Raw genomic sequence first — 18124 nt, 5'->3', positions numbered from 1 at the left:
CTTACGCGGCCAGCGAGCGGCTAATTTAAACGCTTAATTGCAACTCCGCTTTTAGCGGAAAAATGAACGCGCGCGAGCACGCGGCTAATTAAGTCTGGTCCAAAGAGAGATAACGCTTTCATAACGAACGTACCGTTTTTTGTTGTCGTATTTTTAAGTGGTCGCCTCCTCCGGCGATGACTCGGCCAAGATTTTACGCCCGACAAAAGCGCGGAAAAAAGCTCGTCGAGAGCCGGCCGTGGAGAGCTGAACGTTTCGAACGTTGCAAGTGTCGTACCGGATATGAGCTACGAACGAAGGGAGGAGCACGGACCGGAAATGGCTAGCCTTACGTCGACCCGATCAAAAACTGGTTTCACCAGACGCTCGAAATCGAGATCACGGGGAGAAATACCCGAGAAAAGGAGAGAGGGAGAGAGAGAGAGAGAGAGAGAGAAAGAGGTGAAACAAAGACCAACCTCCGCCCTCTTGTGTATCGACGGCCGATAAGGGCTCTTCTAACAAATTTGCGACGTTTTTATCGCCCTACCTTCGTTAGAGTTACGTAATTGGATCGAGGATTCCCGTTGGACAAATACAGTGGCTCGCAAAAGTCTTTCGACGCTTCTAGAAATCAATTACGTACGTATCGTAAAGAACATTTTAAAATTATAATATCGTAAGGGACATTTTATCGCGCGTTGAAACGCTGCCCTTGCTTTGATACTGAAATAACGATGTCTCTTATGGCAATGAATCTTAACTGGAATGCTCTGATCTGTTTGTTTCGTTTATCGAATATCGCGTAATCGTATTAACCGTTATTTACTATTTCTTTTTGTTTACGACACTCCTATCTCATTGCAATGTTAATAAGATCTCAAAATATTTGTATAATGTCTATCACGCGAGAACGATCTATCGTCAAATTGCGATCAATCATACGTGTAACAGCACGGCACGGTCCGATGTAATTAACTTTGAAAGACAGCATGCGATAATAAAATCGGCGTTCGTAGTTATATACATTATAGAATCGTTTGGTTACTTGGCAAACTCCCTATCTTCGGATTCTCGAACCTTTTTAACCGAATCGACGAAACGCGCAAATCGAAAGGCAGAGAGGATACGGTAAACATAAGAGTAACGGTGTTAATAAAATGTAAAAACGTTGATAATATATCGACGAGAGATTGCCGTTTGTTCCGTGAGCCACTCTAAGATGGAGATAATTTCTTCTTCAATTTTTAATCGCGTGAGTTTAATGCGGTGACGAATTTCGATACGTTCGAGCAGCAATCAACGTCTCTCTCCTGTAATTGGCAATTTGGAGAAGCTATTGCAAAAGTTGGAGGAATAATGGACCGGCAGATGTCGATCTAACGTCATTCAGGTAGGAGAGACTAACCGAGGCAACCTGTTGTCTCTCGTGGTGACGCGAGTCTTTTGTAATCGCGTCGCTTTTGTACCGCTAATAAGCCGCCGAAAGAGAAACGAAAACGGGTCGTGAAACGAAAATTGCTCGAGGAGTTGCGCAACGAATGCTCTGCTAGAAGAAAACTTGGATCGATCTTTGCTACATCTAGATCTGGAGAATCTACGACGACGAAATGGAAGCGACGAAACGCAGAGAGGAAAAAGAGAGAAGGAAGAAGGTGGGCGCAGTTGCGTTTAGCGGCGAGTAAAACACGTTGCACGAGCAACGGCGAGATTTATCGAACGATGCAACTTCCGGAGGCGCGATTAAGAAGAAATTAAAGTTGCAACTGGAAAAGGAGAACCGCTGCGACCACTCCATAAGCCAGAGAGGATCTAGTGGCTGTGTGTGGACTGTACTGAAATAATGTACAGTGCCGTACAAAACGGCAAAGTGGAGGGAAGCGCGGAGGGTACAGCGGAACATCGAGGTTCTCTCCTCTCGTCTCTTTCCCTCCTTCGTTCTCTCGCTTTACACCTCTGCCTCGTTCGCCGTCAGGGTGACAATGGTGTGCAAAGGAGATTAACAAACAGAATAAGCTAACGCATAATCGCATTATTTCTGGCTAAGCCGCATTTAAATTAGATAGAAATTCCATTTAACGAAACAATGCAGGGATGATGATGACTCACTGCCGCCATACGAGTCGAAATAGACGAGTCCCTCGCTCAGTTTCTGATATTCCACGACGCCTTATTACGCGGACTGTCTTTCCGCAGATAATCGTACTAATTCGTCCACCGATTTCTGCGTTCGTGCGTTAGAAAATCCCACTTTCTAGCTGACCGTTCTCGAGAGGGAAGCGTTTCCAACGGCGAACGACGCGCGACGTCTCGAGCTACGTCGACGCAGAGAAAAGAGAAAAAAGAAACAACACGATTCTACGTAAACAGATCGGAGCGACTCGTTTGGCTTTTCGGAAATTTGGAAAATTCAAGCGTTGAAACGCTCGATCGACCACGCTTATCTCGTACGATCTCGACCATCTTCTCCGCCTTTCGTTTCACACGGTTCGTATAGACAGGTTCCTATAGACGATCCCTGGAATCGTGCGAACTTTCGAAATTTTCGGTAGGAATAAAATTGAGAATCGTGGAAGAGCGAGGAACAGGGAGCCGCGAGAAGAGAAAAGAAGGGTGCCGGCGCAAAAAGAGCGAACGACCGACGTGCCCGCCCACGTGACGACGGCCATGTTCGTGACGTAATCCTGACGTCAGCGGACCGATGGCGTGCTCCACACGCTCCGTCGGATACACAGAGAAAATCGTAAACGTGCCCCTATTTTCAATCGACGCACAATCGGATTTACAGGGAAACTCCGTGCACCGTGAAAAACTTCCAGATTGAAAGGAACTCGTTTCCAACTGGTGCATCCGGTCTAGCCGCGTTTCAACGAGGACGAGCCAGCAACCCCACCGAGTAACAGAAACTCTTTCTCGGCTACAACGAATCAAACTTTCCTCCGGCTGCCGACTGCAAATCGCGACTGTACCAAATAATCGTGTTACGAGGCGAGGAAAGTAAGTGCACGTAGCGTACGAAAATATCGGCGAAACGATATCGTATCCTGTCTTGCCGAATAAATAAACAAAAGAGAGAGAGAGAGAGGGAGAGAGGGAGAGAGGGTGAGAGAAAAAGAGAGAGAAAAGACGTTTATCAATTTCTCCCTTACCTGAGCACTACCTCCGACGATCGACTGATACGCCGACTGAAACACGCTTCCAAGCTGCGTTAAACTATCATCTTCCATCTGGAACATTATATCTGCGCCAGGGGAACCGTTGTTGTTCAAATTGTTGTTGTTTCCCATCAGCTTCTCGGTGCTGGTGACATCGCGCAGTATCGTGTTCGACTGCATTCTGCGGCTACGACGAATTTCTGACAACGTGGACGAGTCACCGTGGTCGATATTATCAAATCTGGCCAACGATCGCGTTCCGATACAGATTGTTTATCGCTCTCATCGTCCGACGAACCGAACTCGTTCGCAGCCAGTATTTATACTCGCTGCTCGGTCACGCTACCGTTGCCGGTAACTACGTGTGACTTCACTCGAGAAACGCAGCAAATCGTACATACTAGATCTCTCCAAACGTATATCAATATATGTGACAACGAAGAAGATGACGACCAAGAAACGAAGCATTAGCATAAAACAAATCTTTATCGAAGGTAACGCGCATCGTAGATTCTCTCTTGTTCTCTCAATACTCATAATACCATCGGTATATAGATGGGAAAAGAACGTGACGACTCGAATCACCGACGCCACGTACCACGAGGACGCATCGCGTAGCCGTACTACGATTCACCCGCCCGCCTCCGCACGATCGTTCGCGTGGCGTCGCTTTCCGATCAGCCTTTGAACACCTGTTTCTGTTGCAGTCGCCGAGAACTCGAGCGTCCTATCGTATCGGTACGACAACTCCGCGAATCTACGCTACGTACGTAGAGATTCTCGCCAATACTCCGATCTACGTATCCTATAGTTCACGTTACTCCGCACTGCTTACTGTCGATGTGATAGCACCAAAACGGTCACAAACTTTGTACTACACCGTTCGACTAACGCGAAACTTGAATAGAGAGGAGAGAACGATCGCAGCAAGGAGTCGGAGGGGGATGAACGAATAAAGAAGAGGAGCATCGATGAAAGCTCCGTTCGGTTCACGGTACGCGATGAGACTGACGCTTCCCGAAGGGAGGCAGCTTCCCCACCACTCCCCTTCCCGGCGAGTCCGCGTCCCCACTACCATCCGCGCCGGCATCGTCCCCACCACCCTTCCCTCGACGCGCGGATAGCGATGGGTATTTGAATTTCTTTCCACTCGGTTTACGAACAAATTTTTCAAGCAAACTTCTTACGATATCGCTTTCTTCGTTCCTAAGCCTTTCTTCGATCAGCACCGAACACCGCTTACCTGTTTTCCCGCTATGAAATACGAATTGTAAATATCATCTCTTTAACAGTTACGCCTACCTATTTAAATCCATTACGTAGAGATCTTTTCGTTCTCCGTTCGAAAATTACAACGTTATCATCGTTGTTATCTATCGATATCGTTTGGATTATTTATCGTTTCTATTCTTTTCGGCTTTTCAGATCTTCGAAGCCGTTAAATCTTCCTACAAACGCTATAAAAATCACATTTTATTAATTCCCGATGTAAAACCGATAGTAGATAGTAGTAGTGACAGAGACTGTAGTAGACTGGTCTCAATCGTGTCGTTAACGTTTTCAAACGTGTGTCCGCGTCGGTTGCACGCATCTTACGGTTATCGAAATTTTGTTACGCAATTTCCCAAGTCGATAGCACAGTTATAATAGCACCTGTTCTCCTACTCTTGGCGTGAAAATTGCGTTCGAAACTAATGGCCAGAGTGGAAGCGTGCAAATTTTATATGTATTTTTATACATCTTTGTACATTACGCGCAAGCATCCTGCGTATTCAAATTTCTCGTAAACAGAGAAATATCCGTTCAAGGTATATCCGAAAGATTTCGAAGCTGTTACTAGAGACACAGGGCCTCTCTTCGGTCCCAGAGGGAGTACAGCACAGCCTCTCTTCTTTCGACAGCGTGCAGTGGTCGGGCCTGCAGCGTTTTCGTTTATCCTCCCCTCGCCTCGTCGCTGATGCTCGGTTCACAGGAAGCAACCCCTAGCGCGAAGGGCCAGCGTTTTTGCCCGCACAAGCCGGCACTCGTGTAGCAACGACAAGCCGGGCTGCGAGTGTGGGTGGATAGCTCTCTGGCTCTCTGCCGGCTATGTACCACGCCGAAAACATCGGTCCACTTGTTGAGTCGGAAAGAGAGCAAGAGAAAGAGCAAGGGAGAGAGGTGGCTGACGGCGGTGCGCGAGCGCGGATATCTTCTCCCCGTGTACGCCAAAGTGCCGCCGTTTCAGGAGACAAAAGCTCCGTGTTACACGAGATCCGATGCAGAGACAAAAGTGGACGCGGGACGATTCGTTCGGTACGCGAATGCGAGAAACGAAACGAGCTTGCCGCGTATCGGATCCGAGAACCGACGAATCGACCGCGAGAAGTTCGTACCCTCGAAGGACAGGCATTTCCCTTTCGATTCCGTTCGAAGGTCGTCAAAGTCCTTTCGATTTTTTGAATTCTCCATGATCGGGATGCGGGATTTCGTCGTCGCGAGTTCCTTTTTCTCGCTAGATATCTTTCTAGTTCGATATTCGTCACGTATGAGTACAAGGCGGAACGCTGACTCTTTTTTGTACGTACGGGCGTATGGAAAAGTACAAGCTGTTTTCTTGTAACTGTTGCGACAACGCATGAACGTATTTCCAACTTTTTTAAAAAGGTAATAAACTAACCGGCGGATAAATGGCCCTTGCGCGAAAGTAAGACGACCACTTTTATCGCGGCGTATCGTCGTTTTTAACGAAAAGCGAACGATTTAACTCAAGATGGCGAAAATATACGGATGTGAAGGCGAGATGGCTTCGAAAAGCAATATCATTAGCAGTTGGAGAGACCAGTTAGAGAGATGCGCGCAAAACATTAATTGTACGAGCGGACGGACGATGTTTCTGCGTGTTGAAGTGTCGCTAAACGATCTGTTAGGCGAAAATATCTTTATTCAGGAGGACGGAAGACTCGCGGCGATGCCGCGGTTTCGGAAAATCTGTCTGGGAAGACAAACGAGATAGCTCGTGGCGCCAAAGGTAGAGCTCGTTAGTTGGAAATTCGTGAGTAATTTTAGTGTCGTACCCACGCGACTGGCCGAAGGTATATAATTACCTAACCTCACCCGACCCAATCTAACCCACTTGGCAAACGAACGAGAGTTCCAGTTTTCCTGACTGAAATCCGGATATGGCCAGCGTAACCTCTACGATGGAAGAAGTTTCCTCGAGATATCGCGGTCATCGAAAGACGCTCGCTGTCCGCTAATTAGTTGCCAAAACCAAACGATATCCACGTCCTTTCGTTTTTCCAAACGATCGATTCGTCCATGCGAAATCTACAGCCCATGGAAACGAACACTTTTACCAGAGAAAACATTCGCGTAGATATCGCGCGTGTCGTATAAAACGTTTCCTAATTTCGTTAACCCTGTGACGAGACACGACTGTCACGATTGCACTGCCTTTTGAGATCAACCCGAAAATCTGTAAAGACGTTTACTACAAACACGCTTAGCAGAAAATTAGTACGTGTATAGCGTAAGGTTGCCTGAAACGTATAATTAACGTTCAAAGATCTCGTTAAATATCGTTGGTTATTAGAATCGGGTCTGCCATCCAAGCGGCAATGAAATTTCAAAGTATTTCGTACAGCGTGCGCATAGAAAGTTTCTACAAACGTTCAAATACTTTCGCGAGCCATCGTATTCTATTCGTTGTCGTCGAGTTTGTTTCAGCGACAACCAAACGAATTGACATCAATCGTTGCAGAGACCTTCTCTATTGAAGACATTCGATCGAAGATTCGATCTTCGAAGCGAATGCTTGGATCGAATCTATCGACTCTCCACAGTCGTAGGAAACAACGAGAGGTAAAATTATCACCTGAAAAATACTTGCAAGGTTCCTTAAACCTCTTTTTTTTTTTAATGAAAAAAAAACGTTCGTACAAAGATTCAAGAGCAAAGTAATAAATGGTAGAAGGATAGGCCGAACAATAAGACACGGTAAAGTCAAACCGAACGACCGTGCATCGTAGAAACGCTTGTCGTCAGGTGTAAATAACCTTCGAAACTACGGGCAATAAAATCATTAGAACCGACAGGTACCGAACCAAACCCAAAAGAAACAAAACAACCGGCACAATGGAGTACCAGCACAGCACGTACAGCTGGAACGCTTCGGAAGGTGTCTGTCCCGGGTAGGATAACCTCGTCATTTCCCAATAAAACGTGGAACGCGAGAGTTTGTGTGCGTGATCGTTCACGCACGTGCAAATTTCTCTTTTACGCACCTTTGAACCATAAAATTTATTGTTTTCCCTTTCAGTGAAAAATATAGCACGTTATTTTCTTGGCCTGTCATCCTCGTTTTGTCCTTACTCACGCGAAGATATATCTCTTATCCAGATTCACCGACGTTTTTCGGACAACGTATTCGAAAATTTCGTCAAGTTCAAAGACGAGTAACGAAGACGAGTAACGAAGACGTGGCGCGCTACGTATACGTAGTTGCGTAATTCGGATTCGTGGATCGAGTCGATGAGCAAGACGGTGCGTGAAGTTGATTGGAAGAGAGATACTAAAGTCAGGATGGATTCTGTCGGTCCCCCGGGCACGTTAGAATTTTACGTTGCATGGTCCAGGACCACAGGGATTCCCTGGACTCCCGCGGTGCACTTGCCGGCATTAATACGACCGCCGTAAATCTCGAAAAGTACTTGTCGTACCACTAGTCCCCACCTCGAGATCACTGGTATACGGTGTGTTGCTGAATATTATTTTGATGTACGGTTTTAAGAATTAAATCTGCAGATATAAATACGTAGGTTGAAAAAAGCACAGAGTACCTGACAACTGTTTTTCTCTATTCCACTGACCTTCGCACGAATTCGTACGCAGTTTCGTACATCGATGAAGAAATTCGTTAAGAAAACGGATGCTACGTGATAGCAGTAGGCATAGTAGTAGACGCAATAACGGTGTCGCGTATCTTTGCAACGTCACAGAGAAAACGCGATAGCGAGCTTGTTTGTGTTTCTTCTCCTCCGTCGTACGCGCGAGTTCTACCCGTGAGAAATAAGCACTATATTATATTTTCGGAGGAAAAAGGGTAACGAGAAGGCGAAGAAAAGACACGGTGGTAACCTGGAACGGCGGCAAGGAACGTTTCGTCATTGGCAACGGGCAACAAATAATTAGGTAACCTCGCCTGGCCAACTGTGTAAACTGCAACTCCTCGCGATCATCGGCGGCTCTCCGCGCCTCGACCGATGTGTGAAGACATCCAAGTACAAGGAGGAAGAAACGACGGGGAATACGACAAGAGGAAGAAGACGGAGACGAGAAAGAGAGGTGGAGAGTCGTCGACCCGGACGCCTCTTCTCCTTCGTCGTCGCATGGTCCCCCGTTCAGAGGCAGGAAAAAAAATCATAAGACCGCGGTCGTTGTCGGCTGATGCTCCTTGTCGAGCGTGTTCACGAGGATCCGACAAAAAGCCTCTCCGGCGAGTAGACGGAACTCCGTACTTTGTGCCATTCCGAGCGTCTCGCAACGAGCCTCCCGGACTCTCGCTCATCTAATTAAGGTCGATCCTTAGATAACGCGAAAATTGTCCGAAATCGCGATTCCCAACGAACGAACGAACGATTGACGAACCGATGAAACGATAGTACTGTAGAAATGGAGCTAGATGGTAATAACGAAACCATGTGATTACATAGAGGAGGAAAAATGTTAAAAAAACGACAGGACTGTAAAATCTGGAACGGTAACAGCTGAAACATACGTCGTTTATTCGAGGGAGAACGCGCACCTATGCCCCCGAAAATTTAGCCCGTTATATCGCGGGGAGAAAGAATCGTCGCGAATACAAAGTTCCATAAAAGTGATTTAATTTCCCGGTACAACTCGTTCGGTGTGCGCGAGGGTGAATGGCTAAAAGGTAATAGTTAATAACAGCGCAGCTGAAAAGGGGATTCGGTAATCCGCTTCTAATTTCTAAAACAAAGAGAGAACGTGCAGAGAAGAGGAAAGCGAACGAGTAAAAGACAAAGAGAACGGCCGGAATACGAGCGTAGAAACGAAAGGAGAGAAAGATGCCAAGCGTGGAGAGGGGTCGAGAGAGAGAAAGAGAGAGAGAGAGAGAGAGAGAGGGCGCGAGCGAGAAAGAGAAATATTCTCTCGTTGAGGCAAACCCGAGATCCTGAGTTGGGTGGGTTTCGGAGGTTGGAGAGAGGGAAACGGTAAGGGTAGATGTGGAAAGAGGGCTGAAATTGGGGGCGGTCTGGGAGGAGGGGAGCCAAGGGGGGCTGGGTTCCACCCTGGAACACATTAACTGCAGGGCGACGGGGTATATAGAGACGGGTTGGGGGCGACGCCACTGGCGTAAGCTCAATGGAAAACGGAATTGCTCGACAGCGTAGGAAGGAAAAGGGCTTAATCTGACCTTTCTTGCGACTCACGGAGGTTGTAGCCGAGTATTGGCTTTGTGTATTCTGGACGTCGCTCCTCCATCGATTCTATTGGGAAAATTATCGAATCTATTCTACCTCTGGAAAGATGGAAATACGACGCATCACGTTGGATCACAAACGAAATTCTCAGACCTTCGTATTACGTAACCTGGCCTTTTCTTCTTTTTCTTCTTCTTCTTTTTTTCTTTTTTTTTTTTTTTCTCTTCTTCTTCTTCTTCTTTCTTTTAGAGGCAATCGAATATTCGTGCATGGGCGAGGAGAGCTCGAATCTCTCTAGAGAAGAAGTAGGGATGATACGGAAGAACAATTGGCAACGGATTGGAGTGGGAGATGGCTACGTTAAAAGGTGGTCTGAATGAGGAAATAAATCTCGATTACGCGCACGTTCCGCGTTCCACCGTTGTTTACTCGGTTAATTAAGCCACTAACGAATGGTCAATTTTCGATAGATTTATGCATCGGAATGGAAGACACGCGACTGCGAAAAGAATCACTGCGTGACTTGCCGCGAGGCTGACTCGTCGTTAGCGAGACTCTATATCTAATCTCTCTAATTAATTCTTTTTAATTCGCTCGCTCTCGGCGGAATGGCCAGGCGAAGACGCAGAAGAACAGGAGGTCTCTCATTGTGAGATCCGCGAGATTAATCCCGATTAGCCTTAATCGAGGTTGTTCTAGCGGTGTATTTTCCCCTCCCCCCCCCCCTCCTCCGATCGATTCGTCCAAATATAGATCGACCTAACGAATCTCGATCGCGAGGCAGCGCACGACGTATCCAACCACGTCGATCCCTAGATCTGCTGGTTTGCGCCGCAACCGCAACAGAGAGAAACGCATAACATACGAGGAATATGTACGCTTATACGTGGATGAAGCCCGGTGTCCTAAAAAGGAAACGAAAGCCAACGACCATATCGAGAGGGACGTGTCTCTCTCTCTTTCTCTCTCGTTTGCTCACTACGCGCCATTCTATTTTCTTTTAATTCTCTTTACGCGGCACACGGTTCTCGCGAGCGATGCGAGACTACCGCGGCTCGTCTTATCGATCGTTCCGCTTCACGGAGAATTTTCATCGGAAAAAAATTCACGCTCTCTGCTCGATTAACTTCTCGCCACGTCCTTCCGTCCTTTCGTAGCGAATTGATACGCTAAACGTCCCCGCTTGACGATCCTCCGAGTGCGTTCGATTAATATTCGATAGGAAATTGAAACGTGCGAACGCAACTAGGGTGAAAGTTTCGTGCGAAACGAAAGTACCGAATGGTTGAAAAGCGAACGCGTTGAACGTCATAGACGGACAACCGATGGTGAAATAGCTAGGTTCGTTGCTTGCGACGAAAGCTACGCCAATGCGAGACACTGAACGAGGGGTGGCAGGAGCACTAGTAGCGTAGTTAGGGGTGGCTCGGTAGGGATGCTTTAGGGTGAGATTTAGTACCAACCTCCGCCGCTTAGTCTACCTACCCATCCTGGCTATAGTATACGTCCCAAACTATAGTCGATACTCATGAGAAATATCAAACTACTGCAAAATATTGTTCCCCGAAATTGATCGGTCTGCCCGATTTTCCTTCGTCAGCGGTGTCGAGTGCTCGATCGCGGGCTAAACTTGGACGAGCACGAAATAACGCGGATCAACGCCGACTCGACCGTCGTTTATCCGAAAGGATTAAATTCAACTCGAGAAATCAATTCTCATGGTATTAAGAGACAGAGTTACGTCCATGTATCCGAATTATCTCGACGTTGATCCGGTAAAAGAAAAAAGTGGGAATATATAAAATCGTGAATGTTGAACGAAACTGCGAACCGACCATCGAGAGGAAAATATCGAATAGAGCTGCAGAGAGAGAGAGAGAGAGAGAGAGAGAGAGAGAGAGAGAGAGAACGAAGGAGCGTTCAATGTGGGAGAGAAGAAACGAGGATACGCAAGGTCGTACGGGGAACGTAGGTCGATCGTAATAAATTACCAGGAAAGTTGGATACACGCGAACCCTGTAGGTGACTGAGCTGTGTGGAGCAAGGATGGCGTTATCCATCCTAGTTCACCCCACTTACTGTTATCTTATATGGCTGTACTTAGGGTACATTATCCGAATACGTCGAGCCAAAATTTCTATTAGTTCTACCGGAGGGAAACGCTTCGCGAAATGGTCGCTCGACTTTCCCCCAAGGGAAGAGGGAAAACACGAGAGAATCTTGGAAACGTAAGACAGGCAAAATGTAAAAGAACGCCATAACGTATCGGCCGTTCAATCTCTGGCGAATCGGAAGAAACGAGGTGAAATTTTGCAAAGTTCGAAAGCAAGTTTCCGCTCGGGCAAATTATCATCGCGACTGCTAGCAAAAGGTTGGTTCTCCGTGAAACTTTTCCAGAGTGTCCACGGGTCCTTTCGCGGCGAGTTAGGCTAACTGCAGAATTCACGCGGATGTTTGGCCAACCTCGTTCTCCCCCTCCCGGTGGTAGTCGTTTCGAGAGTTCGGAAGACAAGTCGAGCCACTCGGAACCGGGGGAACGAGGGATTGTAGCTCGTTTCGTGAGTAAGGACTCGCAGGAAGAAGAGGAAGAGGAAAAGGAAGAGGAAGAGGAAGAGGAAGAAACGAGCAAGGGGAAGAGAGAATCCTTCGGAGGGCGGGACAAGAGTCAAGTAAACTCGAGAACCGGCGGCCTCTTTCATCCCCGAAACTTCAAAAGCTGGAAGAGTCGCGCCATATGCCACCCTTCGGAAACCTCTTCCCTGCTTCTTCTCTTTTTTTTTCCTCTCCCTTTCCCTCCCTATCCTCCTTCGCGATAATAAAATTCTAATCAGCTCCGGTGTACGGGGCTCGATAGTTTTCAAAGATACCGGGGGCGGAACGCACACGGGCTCGCCCACGTGAAATATACAAGACACGACTCGAAGAGGGTCAATCTCGAATACGACGTAAAAAACGAGAACGATTTTCGAGTCTAGCGAACTCTGAGTTTCGACCGCAATTACCATAAATCGACGCTCGCATTAACCATCCATGGGAATGAACGAGAACCATAAAAATAAAAAGATTCCCTTCCTCCTTCCAATGGTAGATGATAGGGTCCGAAAGCGATTACCATTTTCAGAAGTCTGTAAAGAAATGCTCGGGGAATTAATTTAACGACGCTGCTGCGAGCAACGGTGTTTCCGTCGAATGAATCCAACGAAACGTGTTTCCGTTCGCTATCGCTCCTCTATCCGCGGTACTAATTAATTTCGATCCTAATTTCTTTCGGATCCGGTCAATCCTTGCTTATATCGCTTATTTCGCGAAACTCGTGAAACAACAGCGATCCATATAAACGCAACTCGTCCCGCCTCGAAGATGGAATTGTAACGTATATTGCTGACATTGCCAGATCCAGGCGAAAAATAAGATTCCTCTTATAATTTGACAGAATGATAACGCGCAAATACAACTTGAAACGTTAAGAAACGCGTTAAAAAAGAATGTTTGCAGCCTTCGACGTCCACCGATTGATCGGCTACCACTGCTATCGACGCTTGAATTTACAATCTCGCTGTATCAGTTGCATTACCAACGTCCGAAAAAACTTTTCACCGACGGTATAACCCCGATAGTCGACAAATCATCGTGAGCCGAGGGGTAAACGGTGACGCGGCTGCAGGGGAGGGGGTGTAGAGCAAAGAAGCACCCCCGAATTTCACAGGCCGGTAGGCCACAAATGAAGCACACTTGGGTGGTGCTCGATTTAGCTCGTATCATCCCGCACCCTCTGCTGGGTTGTACGCATTGTGCAAACACTGCCGCTTACGTAGAACAAACACACACACGCGACCGTATGTACACATGTAATTTCAAGGAATTATAGATACATACAGCGACCCGGGATAGGACCCCGGGTCTACCAGAATCTGGCACAATTTCCAAAACACCTGAAGAGTATTCTCACCGGATACTGTTTGTTCGACGAAAGCGCGTATCGCAAATCTTTCATCCGCCTGTCGTAACGAACGTGTTTCGTAGAAACCGGATAACCTGATTCGTCCTTTAAAGCGTTTTAGAAAAAAAAACAAAACTCTTTTAAAACAATTGCCAGATCTTTGCAAGGAAACTATGTCTTTAATCCTGTTACGGTCTATGCATTCTATACGTCTCTCGGTTAAGTTAACTCGATGATGACTATTTAAAACGTCGTAGAAGCGGACATTTTTGTACGATCTTTTCCTATACGAGTAACCGGCGGACTCTCCTAGTTTTCCAAATACTACGGTGAATTACGATGAATAACGGCGACCGGATAAAGCAACATCTAACCCAAATTCCAATTCTTATCTTTCGTTGTACCTATCGACAATTTTTGGCGAATATCTCGAAAACTAAGATCGTTCGCCGACAACGTGTACAGAAGAGAGACAAAATCATTGAAATCGAGAGCGCGTTAGCTTTCTAAGTAATTACCGCATGACGAGTTAACTCTTTTCCGTTAACAAGTTTTAAACAAACTCGTTACGACTTGGAAATTATCGCGTGCACCGTCGTGAGATTAGATAACATCGAAGACGAAACAGACCTACGCTTCGTAAGGAGACCGTCCAAATCGACGTACACCCGACTCGTTTCACGCGTTGGAACACGGAAAAATTTAGAAGCGCACCACCCTCTGGATCCGGCCGATTCTCGAAGGGAGAGGATTCGCGATGGAGCCCCGTTGCCTTACGCGATCGTCTATGCAACAACAAAACCGGCGAGTGCAGCCACCGTACACTCGCAGCACACATGCTGTTTATTTTAGCGTAAAATTTCGAGCGGAAGTGCTGGAAAGCTGGTACCGCAGAAACCTAAATCGAAACCAGAAGAATCATTGTACCCGGGTCTGTGGTACGTGAGTCCTAGAAGCAAGCAAAATAAATCCATTTATCGCGCGATTGATATGTTAATTGGCGCGCAGTTCTCACCGTGCTCGTTGATCCCCCATGAAAACTATCGCGGGGTTGGATTGGCACGTGAAGCACCACTCGAGTAGAAAAACCCCCGGCAAGCCACGTGACCCTGACCAGGGGATGAACAGACAGCTCGCCACTCGAAATTTCGTGCCGGTCGAAGGTAATAGATTAATCTCGTTCGTCGGCGGTGAGACAGAGAAACGGATCGTTAAATATCCTGCGCACGCTATGGAAGATTCAACCACCCATGGGCCGTTCGACCCACCGTATGGGCCAGGTTTCAACCCTTCGAGGGACACGCAGTGTTATCTCGTCCGTGTAATTACAGCTTCTTCCTTTTGTTCGGATCGACGTGACCATGCTACGTTCTTTCCGTCATTTTCGTCGCAATTACGTTTATCTAACCTTAAAACATATCTTTACGGTTCGAAGGAAATAAGGAAAGAGTCTTACTGGCGATGCGTAACTTCTTGCTTCGATTTTATGTCGAACATCTTACAACGTTGTTCCCTTTTGCCCGCTGAAAACGAGGGCAAGATCGAGAGGTAAAAATTCGAAAAGTTAAAAATAACCAACATACGAGCGTATTGTTTCATCGTTCCTCGAGCGTACGTCGAATCGCCATCCCCAATTGGTTAAAACACGATCGATCCGAAAACAAGCTAAAGTTTTGGGTTTACAATTTCGACGAAAATCCCCCGGCCGTTCTGGTACACTGGTAATTATTATTGATACATTCCCGGTAATAATCTCGACGACCCAATTAATACTATCGACATACCGATAGGCGCAGTTGCGATACACCCAATAATTTATCGCGATAATCCCACAATGACCGTAAACTATCGCTCACGCGTGCATTTTCGGCCGATCGCCCGCCAGATATATGTATATGTTCCGTGTCTTCCATACTCAGCCGACTGCGCATCGTTCGCTAAACTGACTCGCCGTGACAGAACCTCGTTTCCTATTGAAATTAACTTGGTCCAAAAAAATTCCCTATCTACGATCTCACAACGCGAGATATCGATAGCGTTGTGAAGATCGACGCGCGGCAGGCCAATATAGAATCGCGTAACGAAATTACGAAGGGGAGAGAAATCGTTAAGAGATAAGTGTGACGCGATCCTGCGAGTAGAAAATTCCTTCGCTTCTTAAAGGAATTGACCGAAAGGGCAGCGAGGCTAGTCGGTTCGGTGATTTCGCGGCGACGATGACGGCGTAGCCTCCACTAAAAATCATTCTCCGTTTCGATTAAGCGGCTTAACGACGTTCGATGTAACAAATTCAAGTGGCGGGTCGAACAATGGTGGAGCGTGCGTACGCGGTGCGGTTCCCGTATCGTTCGAAGCCAGAAAATATGTGTATAGATCATATCTCTCCTCTTTCCTCGCTTTATCCACGCCGATACAACCCCTCTCCGCGTCTCAGCCCACCACCCGCCAACACGACCGCTTCATCGTCCCGTTCCCCTCGTCGGCGACGGGTGGTTTACCCGTTGTAAGTCGACAACTCACTCCATAAACCCGTGCTGCGCGGTGCTGTGTACTCTGTACACTGCGGCGAGTTTGCACGCCAACCGAAACGGTGGGAGGGAGGGGAAGAGAAAGTGAGAGAGAGACGGAGACAGAGAGAGAGAGAGAGTGAGAGAGGGCGGGAGAATGAGGAGGATCGAAAGGAGACGAGCAAAAGGTAAAAAGATCGACGAGGAAGGTGAAGAAAAGGAAGGGGGATAAATACGATAAGAGCCGCACGATAATTCCACGTTTGCTCCTGTCTCTTCGCCGAACAGATTCAACCCTGCCTCTCCCGTTTGTCTTTCCACTATCCGCTCGCTATATTCTTCGTCGATTGAAGGACTCGTTATGAAAATGACGCTTGTTGTTCCTGTTCGTCTTATTCCAAAAAGAGCCTTATTTCGTCTTTGTCCGGTACGTTTCAACTTTTTCAACAAAATGCACATCGTGTCATAGAATCGTGATAAACGTATCTGTATCTTTCCTAATAAAATATTCATCGCGTTACATAATTTCTAGAAATACATCTCTTCGGATAAACAGCCAGGCTCGATTCTCTGTCCGAGGATATAACGGTCATAAATCGCAGCGCCGCTGTAGTTCGCGTAAGAACGCGTCGCTTGAAAAAACCGAGAACCAGTCCAATTTGTAGACAAGAGCGCGAGAAGGCAAAAGAAACGAAAACTTTTAGCTAGATACGTGGATTTACTGCTCGTCCGGGTTAGTAAAGCACGAAAATGGAAGCTGGACACAATGGGGGCTAAAAGGGCGTGGAAAGAGTGAAACGCGTCGCGGTTCCTCCACAGGGTAGCACTTTGCGAGCGAGATAAGACGCGAGAACGAGTAGTGCATTTGCCAGCGTAATCGTGGTAAGTTCGACATCTCGGTTTACGAGTTTCGTGTACCCGCAAAAATCCCGGATTTCTCGAAGTGGCGCGAATGTCGTTGCGTCATTCGGTGCGTGTCCAATAATAGCGTGTTCGAGAAGGCAGCGCTCGTAAATTATAGAAAATTCCCAACATATTTCCGTCAACCGACGACTACCACGATCGCGTCTAAATAGAACTGGTCTCGAGAGATTAGCCGCGAGTGGTAAGCGTAATTCCTATTCCAATTCGGTTGCTCTCGCGAGATTCGTCGCTGACACGAAAGAGTCCAGACACCTTCCTCCAAACCCTGCAGATTTCTTACAGAACGACGATCGTACCGTTTTAAAAAGTATCGGTGATTCGTGATTTCGGCTGATTCGCGTGAAATTTAGTAGGGAATTTAGCGTTAAGAAACGATATGAGCGTATCGGTAGATAACGATTTTTCGTTGTCGCTTCGTTATTACAACACGATGAAACTGGATTGAAATGACTTTCAGGCACGGAACGAAATAGCTTCTCGTGGATCGACAGCCCCGACTGGGATCGCGAAACGGTGGTAAGCAAACGATACGATCCGCGTTCGAACAAAAGGTGCGACGTGGTAAAATAGCATGCGGCGACCAACCAAGGAAGAGACCAAAGTAGCACAAAGGGGAGGCAAGGGAACGAGGAAGAGAAGGAGAGTGCAAGCCAAAGAGGCATTGGCTCGTGTGCTACCAGCAACAGGTGCCCGTCAAACAACGTTCAACGTCTCTAGCAAACCGTCTCTTTCTCCCTCTCGCGCTGACCTTCCTCCCTTTTTCCTTTCTTTCTCTTTCCCTTTCTCTCCCATTCTTCCCTTGCCTCGCACGCGATTCCTCGTAATTGATTCGTTGACGAGACAGCCCCGTGCTCCCTGTCCAACTGGCGAACTGGTCGTTCAACGACCGATCTCCACCGTCGAATTCCACCAACGGTTGAAACGCGTCCGCGGCTACTCGCGTGTTTGACGATTCTCGCGTTCCTCGCGTTACCATTAAGCCGCCTTCTCATCGAATACGATACACACCGCTCGTTTAAAATACCCTGTCCCAAAGTTCTGCGTCGAACTCGTTGCGAGAATAATTACTCCGTCTTAGTCTTTGATATAACAAGGGAAGAATGAAAGGTATCGTACATTTTCAAGTCTACGAGGAGAAAATACGAGAAACCGGCGAAATAAACGCGACAGAGACCAGCCCGAAACGAATCGCGA

The 18124-nt window shown here is 47.2% G+C and overlaps 2 protein-coding genes across 12 annotated transcripts in view; one reads left to right on the top strand and one right to left on the bottom strand.

Annotated features, from left to right (window-relative positions):
* Positions 1-18124, top strand: part of LOC132913214 (uncharacterized protein DDB_G0283697) — a 320416-nt gene that overhangs the window by 181551 nt on the left and 120741 nt on the right. The window lies entirely within an intron of this gene.
* Positions 1-18124, bottom strand: part of LOC132913217 (transcription factor 12) — a 111587-nt gene that overhangs the window by 67399 nt on the left and 26064 nt on the right. Inside the window, exon 1 of one of the 11 annotated variants that reach the window (XM_060971362.1) lies at positions 3129-3537. The exons of the other annotated variants lie outside the window; for them this stretch is intronic. Coding sequence (XP_060827345.1) covers positions 3129-3314 — 186 coding nt within the window. The 5' untranslated portion in view covers positions 3315-3537. Of the gene's footprint in view, positions 1-3128; positions 3538-18124 lie in introns of those variants that run through there. 11 annotated transcript variants of the gene reach the window in all.

Source organism: Bombus pascuorum, chromosome 13 (assembly GCF_905332965.1).
Source record: "Bombus pascuorum chromosome 13, iyBomPasc1.1, whole genome shotgun sequence".
In the NCBI taxonomy this organism is placed as follows: Eukaryota; Metazoa; Arthropoda; class Insecta; order Hymenoptera; family Apidae; genus Bombus; species Bombus pascuorum.
This window is presented reverse-complemented; position numbering and strand designations above follow the sequence as displayed.